Source organism: Schistocerca piceifrons, chromosome 7 (genome assembly GCF_021461385.2).
Source record: "Schistocerca piceifrons isolate TAMUIC-IGC-003096 chromosome 7, iqSchPice1.1, whole genome shotgun sequence".
In the NCBI taxonomy this organism is placed as follows: domain Eukaryota; kingdom Metazoa; phylum Arthropoda; class Insecta; order Orthoptera; family Acrididae; genus Schistocerca; species Schistocerca piceifrons.
The window spans coordinates 522,276,864-522,294,072 of record NC_060144.1 but is presented as its reverse complement, the minus strand read 5'-3'; the positions used below and the strand labels follow the sequence as shown (position 1 = coordinate 522,294,072).

The window sequence follows — 17,209 nt, the reverse complement described above, 5'->3', positions numbered from 1 at the left end:
TGACCGAAGGAGGATGTATTTTATTTACAATTTATGTTCTCCATCTTTGCACGTGGAACTACGAATTTCTGTATGGTGTTAGCGATATATTGGTAATTTCCACACCATATCCAATTGATATCGCTCTAGGAAAGCTCTGTGACGAAACTAGGCTTCAGACGGACCAGTATTGCAGCTTCGTAACCCTCCGGAAGACAAAAACTAATGATTGTTGGCGAGGGAAAAAATACAGATCAGTAAAGGAGGTGAAGTTTTTAACGAGCAGAAATTGGTCAACATAGAATTTAGGCCAACGAGCATCGAGGTCGAACGTTGACAGCCGAGAGAAGCGGCACACGGAAGATATATCGATAACTCGTTGGTTGCCATCGCGAGCAACTTCGAGGTCAGCACTCAGGACGAGGCGAGGGATCCACGTGCGCGCAGTCTCAAGTGGAACGCCGTTTACTGCTTCAATTTATGGCCGGCTCCACTCACCGCAGACGCTCAGCACAGACGCGCCTTTCTCCGTTCAGAGAGAGCGAAGCTGTAGCGCCTTTTACGCAAATTGAGTCGCTTGTCCCAATCGACTTCTCGTGGCAAACGGATCTCGCCTATCACAAGCTGTCGATTCCAAGTCAGCGCCAGAACTGTTTGTGTTGTGAGAGCTGCCAGCTGTGCAATTTGGCGCCTGACTGGCGAAAGTGAGGTTTTGAGGAACCGCTCTTTACAAGAAAAAATAGAAATATAGTAACAGAATGTAGGACCAAGCACGGATAATAGAGTTTATTAACGCTAAAGCAAAATTCGTAGTGGGTATTCATGAGAAAGGTCGTAAGATACATTTTTCACACTCTTAAGAAACGTGTTCTCCAAACATTTCAACCACCTACATTTATCTGCTTGAGAAAATATTATTTACAGACCCGTTGAGCAATATTTGTTGTTGTTGTGGTGGTCTTCAGTCCTGAGACTGGTTTTATGCGGCTCTCCATGCTACTCTATCCTGTGCAAGCTTCTACATCTCCCAGTACCTACTGCTACCTACATCCTTCTGAATCTGCTTGGTGTATTCATCTCTTGGTCTCCCTCTGCTATTTTTACCCTCTACGCTGCCCTCGAATACTAAATTGGTGACCCCTTTATGCCTCAGAACATGTCCTACCAACCGATCCCTTCTTCTAGTCAAGTTGTACCACAAACTCCTCTTCTCCACAATTCTATTCAATATCTCCTCATTAGTTATGCGATCTACCAATCTAATCTTCAGCATTTTCCTGTAGCACCACATTTCGAAAGCTTCTATTCTCTTCTTGTCCAAACTATTTATCGTCCATGTTTCACTTCCATACATGCCTACACTCCATACAAATACTTTCAGAAACGACTTCCTGACACTGAAATCAATACTCGATGTTAACAAATTTCTCTTCTTCAGAAACGGTTTCCTTCCCATTGCCACTCTACATTTTAGATCATCTCTACTTCGACCATCATCAGTTATTTTCTTCCCAAATAGCAAAACTCATTCACTACTTTAAGTGTCTCATTTCCTAATCTAATTCCCTCAGCCACACCCGACCTAATTCAACTACATTCCATTATCCTCGTTTTGCTTTTGTTGATGTTCATCTTATATCCTCCTTTCAAGAGACTGTCCATTCCGTTCAACTGCTCTTCCAAGTCCTTTGCTGTCTCTGACAGAATTACAATGTCATCGGCAATATTTACAGGCAGTAAATAGCGCCTTTTTTACTGTAACCTTTGTATCTTGTTTTCTCTCTAAGTGAATTATTTTTATTATAAATATATCCGACATTTTCACTGTAAAAACAATTTTTATAAAAAAGTTTATTTATTTACGTTCTTATTTATGCACAATTTAAGCTTTTTGTTTGTGCAGGTACTGTAAAACTTAGATACCTTTTTGCTTCCGGATATTTGGTCTCCCTTCTGCGAACTTTGTACTGACGAGGAGAACACAGCATGTGTCATAGCCCGATTTCCCAGAAACTTCGCTCGTGGAAGAGAGGTTAAAATATGCAAACACGTATCTCGGCTTACTCGTAGGTACTCGACCGTTTATGACAATATAACGACCGAAGTTTTCGGGGTATTATGCGTTACTTTCAGCGAGCTCATAATTCAGCCGATGCGATGTCACCGTAGCCAGCGCTGCAGCTTCACACTTTTGCGCTCCATTTTCCAAACCAGAATATTCTTTTAATTTTTGTTTTTCATGTCCGTAGAAAATTACTACACGAAAGTTTTCCTATGTATATCGAAATAACACTACTTTTATTCATCTAAAAATTCTACGTCTGGTGACTGAATTAAAAGATAACAGTAAATGAATGGAAAAATTATTTGAAATGGTTTCCAGTGGAATTCCTGTAGCGTATCTTGATTCGTAATCAATTGCACACGCCAGTTTTCGGAAAAGTCATCCGCTCAGCGTGCTGTGCAACGAAATTATAGCCAACGCCTGAAATCTTCAGTAATGTTAACGATGTTTCTTTCCCGAGTGAGAAAAAAAGCACGTTGCAAGGCATCCCAGATGTGCTCAATAATGTTCATGTCTGGGAAGGTTGGTGGGCGGCGGAAGCGTTTAAACTCAGGAGAGTGTTCCTGCAGCCACTCTTTAGAAATTCTGCACGTTTGCGGTGTCGTATTGTCCTGCTGGATTTGCCCAAGTCCGTCGAAATGCTTAATGGACACGAATGGACGCAGGTGATCAGACAGGATGCTTACGTACGTGTCACCAGTCAGAGTCGTATCTAGACGTATCAGGGGTCCTATATCACTCCAACTGCACACGCCCCGTACTATTACAGAGCCTCTACCAGCTTGAACAGACCCCTGCTGATATATGCTGGGCCCATGGATTGGTGAGGTTGTCTCCATACCCGTACAGGCCCATCCTCTCGATACAATTTGAAACGAGAGTCGTCCGAGCAGGCGACATGTTTCCAGTCATCAACAGTCTAACGGCGGTGTTGGCGTAAAGATTTGCGTCGTGCAGTCATCAAGCGTACACGATTGGGCCTTCGGCTCCGAAAGCCCATATCGGTGATGTTCCGCTGAATGTTTCGCACGCTGACACTTGTTGATGGGCCAGCACTGAAATCTGCAGCAATTGGAGGAAGGTTTGTACTTCTGTCGCGTTGAACGATGCTCTTCAGTCGCCGTTGGCCCCATCTCGCAGGATCTTTTTCCAGCCGCAGCGGTGTTGGAGATTAGATGTTTTACCGGATTCATGGTATTCACGGTACACTTTTGAAATGGTCGTACGGGAAAACCCGCGTTTTATCGCTACGTCGGAGATGCTGTGTCCCATCGGGTTATGCGCCGACTATAACACCACGTTGAAACTCACTTAAATCTTGATAATCTGCCATTGTAGCAGCAGTAACCGATCTGACAACTGCGCCAGAAACTTGTCTTACCGAGGGGTTGCCGACTGCAACGCCGTATTTGAATACGCATATCTGTACCAGTTTCTTTGGCGCTTCAGTGTATTTCATTCTTATATCACTCCTTAACCTCTATATTTTATTTTTATGTTTTTTTCTTCAGGAAGATTGGATACATTCCCTTCGATGATACCGATCGTAGAAACATTCGAAACATAGAAATACCGAACACAACGAGCATTGCAGGAAGGCAGATTTTCCACAGTGGCATTTCTTCGTACACAGAACGCTGTCCTGGCCACGGCTGACGCTTGCAACGTGTTGAGGACATTCTGTTCGGGTTCCATACAACAGCAGCCCCTCCAGGCTTGGCTAGCCCCTACAGCCACGCTCGAGAATGCATTTCTTGCATTGTTTCCATATTTTGGTACGAACAGAGATTTCTGTAAGGTTTCCGATTATCAGCTTCACACAATATTCTCATTGCAGGCTTCTGCGGAATAAATACTCCTGTATCTTAGTTCCATTGTACCAGAATGTTACGCCGTAAGAGGGTATCGAGTGAGTTTGCAACAGTCTGATGTTGGCAGGTCCTGGAACATTCTTGCTGGCCATTGCCTTCCAAATCGTTTAATGCCCTCTCCGCGCTTTGGGGACTTCTTGTTGTCCCAGCAAGACTGGCGCTCGTCCTAACTTGCACTTTCGAAGGCACTAACTTTCCCGGAAGAGTTTTCAATACGCACCCGTAAGCTGATGGGCGTTTAGCCAACGCACGAAACCCTGAAGCAGGCGGAGTGCAGGAGAAAACTGGCGATGGCTGCAGCGGTCTCGGAGCGGTGGTCTTTGCTTCACGACAAACGGGCAAGGGGGGGGGGGGCATCTTACCTCATTTGCTAGTTTAGAGGAGTCAGGTAAGTTGACTCCATTTCTCCAAAGTATTTTCTGCGCACTGGAGTCGTATTCGTGAGGACGACGCTTCAAACCCGCGTCCGGCGGCCCTCCTGATTTAGGTTTTCCGTGATTTCCCTAAATACGAGGGGTGGAACTTTAATAGTGGCAACTATTTATTTACAGCTCGTACAAAATAGATACGTGTTTCAAAGTTCTACTGACATTCATCACTTCTGTCTCTATGCTGTTCATTTTTGGAACACAACCTACGACCAGCTTAGAGACAGAAGTGATGACACTACCTGCAGGACCTGACCAACATTTTGCAGCACAATGCTCGAGCACGTACAGTGCGAGCTGTTACTGATGTTACTGATTTGTGTGACTCATGGGGCGCCGGCCGTTGTAACCGAGCGGTTCTAGGCGCTTCAGTCCGGAGCAGAGCTGCTGCTACGGTCGCAGGTTCGAATCTTGCTTCGGGCATGGATGTATGTGATGTCCTTAGTTTAGTTAGGTTTAAGTAGTTCTAAATCTAGAGTACTGATGACCTCAGATGTTAAGTCCCATAGTGCTTAGAACCATTTTAACTCATGGGGCTGCTAAGTGCTATACCACCTACTGCACTCCCCTGACTTAAGCCCTCGTGAGTTCAACTCGATTTCTAAACTGAAGAAACACTTCACGGAATTCGCTTCATAACTGCTACAAATTCGTCGGGCAATAGGCCGCGCAGCTCGAACTGTCAACACAACTGGCACTGCTAAGAGTATCCTACGACTTCCACATAGCTGGCAAGGGCTGTACACAATGCTGGTGACTACTTTAAAGGTCAGTAAAACTTTGAACCACGTATCTATTTTGTACAAGCTGTAAATAAATAGTTGCCACTATTAAAGTTCCAACCCTTGTACCCTAAGGCAAACACCTTCGAAAGGACGCGCCTCTTTCCTTTCCCATCCTTCCCTAATCCGAGCTTGTGCTCCATCTCTAATGACATCGTTGCCAACTGGACGTTAAACACTAATCTCATCTCCTCCTCAATATTTTCTGCAGCCTTCAAATCATTAAGCTATCTGGAAAAGAGATCCGGATGAACTGGTCTTGTTATAATTACCTTCGATTTGCAGATGAGTTTGTTTTGTTTGCTTATGGTGCAGAGGAACTTTAGCGAAGAATGGAGAAACTGAGCTAGTATGACAATAGACATGTAGATTAATTACGGTATGATCAAAATAACCTACAACGAATATACCGATAGCACAGCAGCAGAGACTGATAATTAGGTAATTTCCAACATGTCCTAAACAGAAAGTGTATAAGCAATACGTACTGCTAGTACCAAATTACAAAAACGTAACATGGACGTGAAATACTCAAACAGTTTAAAAATTGAGGACTGCCCAACGAGAAATCGAGATACATACTGCGCATAACAACACTGGCATGAAAAATTTAATAACAAAAAAAAAAAATAGGAAAAAACGTACATGTTTGTGAAATTATTTGTCTGAAAGTAAGAAATCAAATAGATTGAAAAAATTATTGACGCGCATTTGAATGATGTTCGAAATTATGTAAGCAAATGAAGTGCCGATTGACAATTTTAAATTCAACAACCAAGCATCTGACTTCCCGTACCATCTCAACCGGTAAAATATTTTGCAGCTTGACTCCAAATAGCAGCACTATCTCAAGGCCACAAAACAGCAGATTCGACAGTCTATATAGAAATGAGAAGAATCAGTGATTTGAGGGAAAGTTACTCAATTAGAGACTATTGCTATGTGAAGTCAAGCGGTAAAATACTATACCAGTTGAGATACTACTGGTTTGGAAAGTCAAGCGGTTAAATATTGAACTTTAAATTCTCAATGGGCACCTTACTTGCTTTACATGATTTCGATCATCATTCAAATGATCTTTTGAAAACAATTTAGTTTCGTGACTGAAACAGAATCGAATAGTTTAGTTTTTATCCCTGAGAAAATATCATTTTACCCCACAGGCATAATCACCGCACGGTTGGAACGACTGCTACAGGCGCTCTGTGGCGTGCCTGAGCAAAGAGCGTTGCCTGTATTCCAGTCACCAGCTCCGCGTGAGAGCGGGTGGGCCGACAGAATCAAACTGCCTGATTCCCTTCTAAAATGTTTTGCTCCCCTTAAGGTTTTCTTGTTGAAACTCACTATCAGTCTGTCGGGATAGGTAGTGTACAGGTCCCGCGCACCTGGTCAGTAGACGCTGCCGCTTCAGTGAAGCCTCGTTCTCCCAGGGCCGGCGAATTGACGAAAAGACGTCTGCCGTCGCCCGGAAGCGTCAGCGAAAGTTTTGTCTCGAACAAAAGTTGTTCCTCGTGGCGCAACGTATCATTCCTACAAGTTTGACACAAAGACTTTGAAATGCGGTCGTATGTACACAGTGAAAGGCGTTTGGAAGGCAGCACACTCCTTCGTTCCCCATTATCCTTTGCTCCATTTTTTTCTTTCTAATTAGCAAACAACAAGGGAGAAAGTTATATTTGTCTCCCTCAATGAAGCTGACTGTTTCTCTGTTGAAGCAATTTTCAGTTTATTAACGAACAGGTACTGTAAAACGTCTTTCGTTGGAGAACACTCAACAGAAAAGTATGAAGTCTTCACAGAAACTTGGCACTGCGTCACGAAATCACAGCAAGCAAAAACGTAAAGGTGAAGAGAATACAGAAGCACGAAATTCACTACTACACCACGAGTGAAAGCGCAGAGACTACGTAAACTTCCGATGCTAGCAGATGACACCGACATCATAACAGTAGCCGCCCTGTGCTATTCCGCATGTGGCAATCCGCCCTGTATATTTCCATAGTTTCTGTTTCTGAATTTGGTCAGTGATACGTTGTCTTCGTACAGTAATATCCTACGGTATGGATCTCATTGCAACAGGCTGTAAGTAATTTGTTGCAAGACATCCTAGCAGATTAAAACAGTGTGCTGGACCCCGTTTCGAACCCAGAACCTTGCTCTCTGCGAGCAATACTCGTAACTACTGAGCTACGCAACTGCGACACACAACCCACCCTTTTGCTGCAGCACTACCGATAGTAAATTTCAAAACAGGACACGCACAGCTGCAGACTAAAGTATCCGTTTTTGGATTTTGTTTAGTCTCAAGATGTAATCACGACCTAACTAAATGGTTTAATTATTTCAGTTTCCATCAAGACAGTTGTTTGCTGACAACCTGTAGAATGCTTTCTAGCCACATGTAGTGGGTATCAGCTTGCCAACTAGTCTCTCCAGCAGCACTATCGAAATGGCCTCTATACAGAGGCATCTGATTCTGCTTCAGTTTCTTTTATCCTGTGATGTTAAGTACAAAGTATAATTACCTATCACCATCTTCTTGATTTCTTCCTCTGTACAACCCCAATGCCATGCCATTTTTTCAGTAAAAAACAAAGATGAAAACTTTAACACAAATAAAATCACAGCAGCAAATGTACACAGGTCAAACGTTGCACATAGGTCAAATGTTGTACAGCTACTGAGCACAAAGCACAGGAATGCAGCTGTTCAGCTGTTCTGCCTGGCTGCTAAGTGCCTTGTGCATTAATGCATCTGGAGCACACAGAAATCTGAGTGGTCACCCATCTTAATACATAGGGAGCACACAGGCAGTGGCAAGCGGCCACATACACACACCTTCAGAGCACCTGATGGAACAATTAAAGGTGCAGATAAAAGGGTTTAGGGAAACTGGGGACAGGAACAGTGATATGTGTAACACGTCTAAACCAATCAAATAGTTAATATACGTATACACGCGTATGGGATCGAGGTAACAGTTTTCTAGCTAGGATTTCCTAGGGAGTTGTCATTTTTTCACGTTTTTTGACTATCGCCTATTTAATGGTAAAGTGCCAGCTTACAAATCCTAAATTCTCAGGTTCGATCCCCAATCAGTCCTATGATTTTTATCTCTCACTTATCATTTCTTTAACCTCTTGTAATGTTTGTTGATGTGAAACCTGTCGAAGTGCAGTGTGGTTTGCAATTCATGTAGAACAGTAGGACCACCTGTAACTGGTTGCGTCAGAATGTTTGACAGTGTTTTTGGGATTAACTCGATGTACTGGTACAAATATGGCGTCTGTTGTTCTAGAATGGCTTTAGTTTTTATTAGATATAGTGTGTTGAAGTTAATATTTTTACTGAAGCACTAATACCCATGAACCATTACCTTGCCTTTGGTGGGGAGGCTTGCGTGCCTCAGTGATACAGATGGCCGTACCGTAGGTGTAATCACAACGGAGGGGTATCTGTTGAGAGGTCAGACAAACTAGTGGTTCCTGAAGAGGGGCAGCAGCCTTTTCAGTAGTTGCAGGGGCAACAGTCTGGATGATTGACTGATCTGGCCTTGTAACACTAACCAAAACGGCCTTGCTGTGTTGGTACTGCGAACGGCTGAAAGCTAAGGGAAACTACAGCCGTAATTTTTCCCGAGGGCATGCAGCTTTACTGCATCAAACCAGTCTCAGGACTGAAGACCACAACAACAACAACAACAATTATAACGTAAGTTTCATTGCCACATAACAGTACACACATGACGTTTCTATGTGACTGTTATTGCAGCAGATTAAAACGCAGAGCACACCATTGGCTGCAGCGTGCAAAAATACGCTAAAAAAAAAGAAAGAACGATGCACTATGAAGAATTTATCCAAATGGGACGGAAATCAGTATATGTGATGTACACATACAGACAAACAAATGATAACAATTGCAGAAAAACTGGATGATTTATTGGACAGCAAGAGCTTCACAAACTGAGCAAGTCAGTAACACGTTGGTCCACTCTGGCGCTTACGCAAGCAGTTATTCGGTTTGGCGTTAACTGACAAAGTTATTGGATGTCATCCTGAGGGATATCGTGCCTTGCCTACCAAGGCAAGCAGCAGAAACTCTGGCCGTGTGCGGGAGGGCACTATCTTGCTGAAAGGTCAGCCCTGCATGGCTCTCCACGAAGGGCAACAAAACGGGGCGTAGGATATCGTGGACCTACCGCTGTGCCGTCAGGGCGCTCGGATGACGACCAAAGGCACCCCCGACCGTCAGTTCCGACTGTTGGGTCGTACGGCGGGCGAGCGTCAGGTCGGTATCCCACAGCTATCGACGGCAAATGCAAAATTGTAAACTTCGGCGACCGATGGACGAATGTGTAACACTGCAGTGCAATTTCATCGCGCAGTTGGCAAGGATAGTAAACGGGGGACATGCTGATATCAGAGCACAAAGTCTTTGAGAATCTCATTCCGATTACTCAGTTGGACAGCAATATGCTTCGCAGACAGGCGCTCGAAGAACATAAGCAGATGTCAGGAATTGAAGGAGGCAGCTGGGCTCAAAGAAGCCGGCTGGAGTAATCGGCGATTCGCTCCACATTTGAATAGGAGCGATGCCACCATTCGACGATCTTGGGTGAAACGTGGCCGAAAGCAGCGTCAAGAAAGACGCTGTGAGAGGAATTCTGCCTTATGCAACACACCACTTTATGGCGTTGTTCTCAGACATGTTTCAGTACTTTTTGTGCTATCTTCAGTGGATTTATTTCTTTATTTCCTTCTGCAAAACTGTTGTTACATGTTAACTTCTAAAGAAACTTTTGATAGAAAATATATACATCTGTAAAATGAGCGATTACTGCAACATTCACAAGATGATAACGTGGGTGAGGTGTTGCTGAGTAGTGATGTTTGGAATCTTCATTACATGCATTAGGTGAATGAAGGAGGTGCATGACTCTATGGATTCTAGAGATGGTTAGGAATCCGACAGGGGGATTTCTGTTGCCGCGTCATCGGAGCTGAGAAATTGGGATGTAGGAATGAATATACACCGAAGCCCCAAAGAAACTGGTATAGGCATTTGTATTCAAATACGGAGATATGTAAACAGGCAGCATACGGCGCTGCGATAGGCAACGCCTATATAAGACAAGCGTCTGGCGCAGTTGTTAGATCGGTTACTGCTGCTATAATCGCAGGTTATCAACAGCTAAGTGAGTCTGAACGTGGTGTTATAGTCGGCGCACGAGCGATTTGACACTGCATCTCCGAGGTAGCGTTGGAGTGGGGATTTTCCCGTACGACCATTTCACGAGTGTACCGTGAATATAAGGAATGCGGTGAAACATCAAATCTCAGACATCGCTGCGGCGGGAAAAAAAATCCTGCAAGAATGGGACCTATGACGACTGAAGAGAACCGTTAAACGTGACAGAAGTGCAACCCTTCCGCAAATTGCTGCAGATTTCAGTGCTGGACCAATCAACAAGTGTCAGCGTGCGAACCATTCAACGAAATATCATCGATATGGGCTTTCGGAGCCGAAGGCCCACTCGTGTACCCTTGATGACTGCACGACACTAAGCTTTACCCTCGTCTAGGGTCGTCAACAACGACATGGACTGTTGCTGACTGGAAACATGTTGCCTGATCGGGTGAGTCTCGTTTCAAATTGTGTCGAGCGGATGGACGTGTCCGGGTATGGAGACAACCTCATAATCCATGGACCCTGCGTGTCAGCAGGGGACTGTTGAAGCTGGTGGAGGCTCTGTAATGGCGCGGGGCGTGTGCAGTTGGAGTGACGTAAGACCGCTGATACGTCTAGATACGACTCTGACAGATGACAGGTACGTAAGCATCCTGTCTGACCACCTGCATCCATTCGTGTCCATTGTGCAATGCGACACCCCACATGTCCAGAATTGCTACAGAGTAGCTCCAGGAACACTCTTCTGAGTTTAAACACTTCCGCTGGCCACCGAACACCCCCCACTCCCCAGACTCCAGACATGATCATTTTTCAGCATATTTGGGATACCTTGCAAAGTACTGTTCAAAAGAGATCTCCACCCCCTCGTACGCTTACGAATTTATGAACACCCGTGCAAGATTCACGGTGTGAATTCCCACCAGCACTACATCGTACATGAGTCGAGTCCATGCCACGTCGTGCTGCGGCAGTTCTACGTGCTCGTTGGGGTCCTACATGATATCAGGCAGGTGTAGCAGTTTCCTTAGCTCTTCAATGTATAGAGTTAGGACGGATAGGCGGTTGAAGATAAAATGTGCCTAATTGTGGGAGCTGCTGGTTGTTACATGGAGGTGGAAGAGGGATAGGGCAGTTAGAGAAATGTCTTGGTGTATGTGAGGATGTTGGAAAACATGGACGCTATACATGATATTGTGTCGAATCAGATTATTTATTCGTCTGTGGAAAGGAATGGCGGGAGTTGGGCTGGATTGGGCTCTCGACTAGTCAAATGGACACGATGAGTTCAAGTATTGTTGGGGGAGAGTTGGCGTTGTACTTGTGGCAATATATGGGCATTGGGCGGCTGTCTTCAAAGGGCAATTGTAGTTTGGGCGTTTGCTTGACGCAAATTGTCTAGCCCTAGTAGGGAGATGCGCCGCCGCAACAACTGGTGAAGCTCAGTGACCGAATGTCATCGACCGCATAGGAAGACGCAGTAGGAAAGTAAGGCATATTTCGTTGTACAAGTACGACTGCAGGTTGTTGAGCACGGTAGGAGTAGTGTTTTTTTTTTTTTTTTTTGGTCATCAGTCTACTGACTGGTTTGATGCGGCCCGCCACGAATTCCTTTCCTGTGCTAACCTCTTCATCTCAGAGTAGCACTTGCAAGCTACGTCCTCAATTATTTGCTTGACGTATTCCAATCTCTGTCTTCCTCTACAGTTTTTCCCTCTACAGCTCCCTCTAGTACCATGGAAGTCATTCCCTCATGTCTTAGCAGATGTCCTATCATCCTGTCCCTTCTCCTTATCAGTGTTTTCCACATATTCCTTTCCTCTCCGATTCTGCGTAGAACCTCCTCATTCCTTACCTTATCAGTCCACCTAATTTTCAACATTCGTCTATAGCACCACATCTCAAATGCTTCGATTCTCTTCTGTTCCGGTTTTCCCACAGTCCATGTTTCACTACCACACAATGCTGTACTCCAGACGTACATCCTCAGAAATTTCTTCCTCAAATTAAGGCCGGTATTTGATATTAGTAGACTTCTCTTGGCCAGAAATGCCTTTTTTGCCATAGCGAGTCTGCTTTTGATGTCCTCCTTGCTCCGTCCGTCATTGGTTATTTTACTGCCTAGGTAGCAGAATTCCTTAACTTCACTGACTTCGTGACCATCAATCCTGATGTTAAGTTTCTCGCTGTTCTCATTTCTACTACTTCTCATTACCTTCGTCTTTCTCCGATTTACTCTCAAACCATACTGTGTACTCATTAGACTGTTCATTCCGTTCAGCAGATCATTTAATTCTTCTTCACTTTCACTCAGGATAGTAATGTCATCAGCGAATCGTATCATTGATATCCTTTCACCTTGTATTTTAATTCCACTCCTGAACCTTTCTTTTATTTCCATCATTGCTTCCTCGATGTACAGATTGAAGAGTAGGGGCGAAAGGCTGCAGCCTTGTCTTACACCCTTCTTAATACGAGCACTTCGTTCTTGATCGTCCACTCTTATTATTCCCTCTTGGTTGTTGTACATATTGTATATGACCCGTCTCTGTCTGCAACTCAGTTTCTCAGCTGTATGGTGATATTGTGAGTACCAGTCTATCTTTTTCATAATATTGTCATACATACATACATATTTCACAAGCCATCAGTTGTCATTCTCTTTCTCTATCCACTCGCAACACGAATCTAGAAAACATCGCTGGTGTGAAACTCAGTTCACCTTTCCTCGCAGAAAAATGGATGGAGGATAACAAGCATATTCCATACTCCTAGAATTTCGGAAAGCTTTTGACATAATGCCACATGACAGACAGAGCATACGGAATAGGCTCGAAAACTTTTTAAGTAATAGAACCGGGATACGTTGTCCTGAACGGCGAGCGTTCAAGGTGTCGTCAGGAATGCCCCTCTGGAGTGTGACAGGACCGCTCTGTTCTCTACGTACACAAACGATCTGACTGATGGATGAGCATAAACCTGCGACTGTTTGCTGAGGACGCTGTAGTGGAGAAGAAAGTGTCGTATCTGAATGGCTGGAGGAGGGTACACGACGACCTGGACAGAATTTCCGTCTACTGCGATGAATGGCGGCTTTACTCTGAATGTGGAAAAATGTTGAGTTATACAGATTAATACGAAAATTATCCTGTATCATTCAAATACAGTATTAGTGGTGTGCCGAGGGCACAGTCTCGTCGATTAAATATCTAGGCTTGACATTACAAAGCGATATGAAATGGAACGAGATCGTAAGCGATGGGGAATGGTCAGCTTCGGTTTATTCAGAGAATTCTAGTGAAGTGTAGCTTGTCTATAACTGAGACTGCGTATAGAGCACTAGTGCGACCCATTCTCGAGTACTGCTCCACTGCCGGACTAAAGGAAGACGTGGAAGCGATTCATAGTCGTGCTGCTGGTTTGTCACCAGTAGATACGATTAACACGCGCATATTATGGAGATGCTACTTGAACTCTTATGGAAATCCCTGCAGGAAAGACCAAGTTCTTTTCACGAATCACTGTCGAGAAAAATGGCGAGGCTGTTTATAAAATCTTTCTTTTTATTGTCATATATAAACACAGAATGGTGACTTGGTCAAAAACGTAAGATTTCCTTGCAGTCCATCAGAAAATTCGTTGATTGGCAGCTTCTGCCGCCATTTGACGTATTGTTATAGCTACGTGTTTTTTTTTTTTTTTTTTTTTTTTTGTTTTTTTTTTTTTTTTTTTTTTAAAGAGTGGCGCGCGATCTTAAACTATTATTGACGTTTGGGGTGTTTATCGCGCGCGCATAGGTGTGTGTTTGTGTGTGAGAGAGAGAGAGAGAGAGAGAGAGAGAGAGAGAGAAAAGAGGCAGGTAGAGAGAGTCTTGCTGGGTGGTGGTTCTGAGCTCTTAGATCAGCAATGTTGAGTGGGAACTATTCCTTTTAAATGCTCTGAGATGTCCTCTATGTCTGGTTCTAAAATTCCTACATGTATGGCCCACATATACAGATTCACAGCAATTACAAGTTTACTGGTAATACACGATTGGCTATACTTTTCATTGCTGGTGGTTTGTATGCCAAGTCTGTTCTGTATTGTATTGTTAATGTGGTACGCAATATTGACTCATTTTCTCTTTAGTAAGCTGCCCACCTTCTGTTTGACTTAGTTGTACGTCAATATGCGTCATTTGTGGCTTACTGTCTTATGATTTGTTGTGTGTGTGTGTGTGTGTGTGTGTGTGTGTGTGTGTGTGTGTTCCTTGATTATTTGTTTCTGTTTGTGTATTTTGTTGTTAGTTTTATCTGGTGTTGTCTTTGCATCATAGCCATTCTGCTATAGACAAAATTCAGAGAATCGGCATCAGCGACTCAGTGCACAACGATCATATTGCCACCAACTTGTATCTCGCACTAGGACCACAAAGATAAGATGAGAGAAATTACTTGCCACCAACTTGTATCTCGCACTAGGACCACAAAGATAAGATGAGAGAAATTACATCTCATACAGAAGCATACAGTTAGTAGTCTTTCTCTCGCTCCAGTTGCGAGTGGATAGAGAAAGAGAATGACAACTGATGACTTGTGGAATATGTATGTATGTATGACAATATTATGAAAAAGATAGACTGGTACTCACAATATCACCATACAGCTGAGAAACTGAGTTGCAGACAGGCACAACAAAAAGCCTACTAGACATAAGCTTTCGGCCAGAGGGCATTCTTCTGAAATAGACAACACATACACAGACACGAGGCCGGATTGTGAGCGGCTGCACATGATCTAAGAAGCAACCCGGGTGGAAGCAGGCTGCTTCACAGTCTGTGCCGTCTGGATCCTTTTTCTGAACTGTGCACATGCTGCAATTTATCCCACTTTCCCATAACCCTCCCGGCCTCAACCTTCGCTAGTCATTGTCCTTCACCCACGTATACCCTCCCTGTTGCCACTTCACAGCCTTCTGTTGCACAAGCACATCCACAGTCTTTTTACTTTTCTCCTTTTCTGCACCCGTCCCGCCCTCTGTCTAACCTGCTGACTGCACCTACCTATCCTACTCTCTCTCCACCTCGTCCCTGTTTGCTCCCACAAACAGCACTTTCCTGCCCCACACGTCTACTCTGCTCTGCCTGACCCTCTCCACCCCAGCCTCCTCCTTACCCCCACCACCCAGCCTGCTTCTCCCGTCATGCCTAGTCGCTCGCAGTCTGGTTTCGGCAGCCGGAGACATCAGCCATATGTGTGTGACCTGCATTTGCATGATTGTCTGTGTGTGTTAAAACACATTACTTTATTCCACTTCAGTGGTCACATCCACACACTCACTCTGCAGCAATGGCAAAGACCACAAGCAACACGAGACTCGGCCCCTAACCACTTGCGCTGCTTCCACCACACAAAGTAGTGCGACCAAAGTAACAAAGATTTATAAAACTTTCCCACATTCTGGGATTCTAGATCTATTTTCTAGGGCTAAATGTCGCTGTTCTTGAGTAAATATAACTATTTTAATTCTACGGAAAATTTTTGTAAGACATATGGCGCACGGATACACCTTATAAGCTTATTGATTTCCTGCGAAAATAATCAACATGTACAAAATAGCTCAAAATGGTTCAAATGGCTCTCAGCACTTTGCGACTTAACTTCTGAGGTCATCAGTCTCCTGTAAGCTAGAACTAATTAAACCTAACTAACCTAAGGTCATCACATACATCCATGCTCGAGGCAGGATTCAACCTGCGACCGTAGCGGCAAAATAGCGTCTTTGCATTACTTGAAAGAGACTCTATGATGTCTGCCACTGACCATCGGTGTTATTGTAATGTTACTGTGTGTGTGTGTGTGTGTGTGTGTGTGTTGTCATTTCAGAAGAAGGCCTGGCCGAAAGCTTGCGTGTTGAGTAGTCTCTTTGCTGTGTCTGTCTGAGACTGTCTTCTCCAGTGTATGGTGAGCAGCACTGTATCCTTTTCATAAAATTGTGGTTACTCCATCTCAGAGTTTCCACACGTATGTAGCTTGATACTGTGGCCCACAGTGTGGTGGCGGCGCTGGCAACGTACGCGAGCGCGCGCCCCGCGTCCCGCCGGCCCGCGGGTTCCGCGCTGGACGCGGCCGCCGCCGCCCCCGCCGCCTCCGCCGCCCCCACGTCCTCGTCGAGCGCCCCGCGGCTGCCGGTGCCCCTGCGCGGGGGCGGCCGCTGGTGCTGCTGCGGCGGCGGCGCGGCGCGCGGCCTGTGGGCCGGCCTGCCGCTGCTGTGCGCGGCCGGCGCCGCCTGCGCGCTGCGCCTGCAGCCCGCCTCCGCCGCCCCCGCGTCGGCGCCGCCCCCGGCGCTGCTGTCGGAGGGCGCGCGCGCCGCCGCGCTGTCCGGCGCCCTGGTGGCCACCGTGCTGGCCGCCACGGCCCTGCGAGGCGCCCCCGTCTCCAGGCTGCACCGCCGCCTCTCCAGGTCAGCCCCGCCGTCTCGCTTAACGTGCCCTACCACCGCATTCGATCTTTGTTGGCAGGCTGTCCCATAACACCGGGTGATCAAAAAGTCAGTATAAATTTGAAAACTCAATAAACCACGGAATAATGTACATAGAGAGGTACAAATTGACACACATGTTTGGAATGACATGGGGTTTTATTAGAACAAAAAAAAAACAAAGTTCACAAAATGTCCGACAGTTGGCTTGTCGTTTGGTGATGATCGTGTGCTCAGCCGCCATTTTCGTCATGCTTGGCCTGCCATGTCCCCAGACCTCAGTCTGTGCGATTATTGGCTTTGGGGTTACCTGAAGTCGCAAGTGTATCGTGATCGACCGACATCTCTAGGGATGCTGAAAGACAACATCCGACGCCAATGCCTCACCATAACTCCGGACATGTTCACAACATTATTCCTCGATAGCAGCTATTG

At 45.2% G+C, this 17,209-nt stretch overlaps 1 protein-coding gene across 1 annotated transcript in view; it reads left to right on the top strand.

The window, feature by feature from the left end:
• The window catches only part of LOC124709061, a 387,186-nt gene extending 370,360 nt beyond the window's left edge, over positions 1-16,826 (top strand). The window contains exon 8 of the mRNA XM_047240710.1: positions 16,346-16,826. Coding sequence (XP_047096666.1) covers positions 16,346-16,826 — 481 coding nt within the window. The remainder of the gene's footprint in view (positions 1-16,345) is intronic.
• The last annotated feature ends 383 nt before the right edge of the window (positions 16,827-17,209 follow it).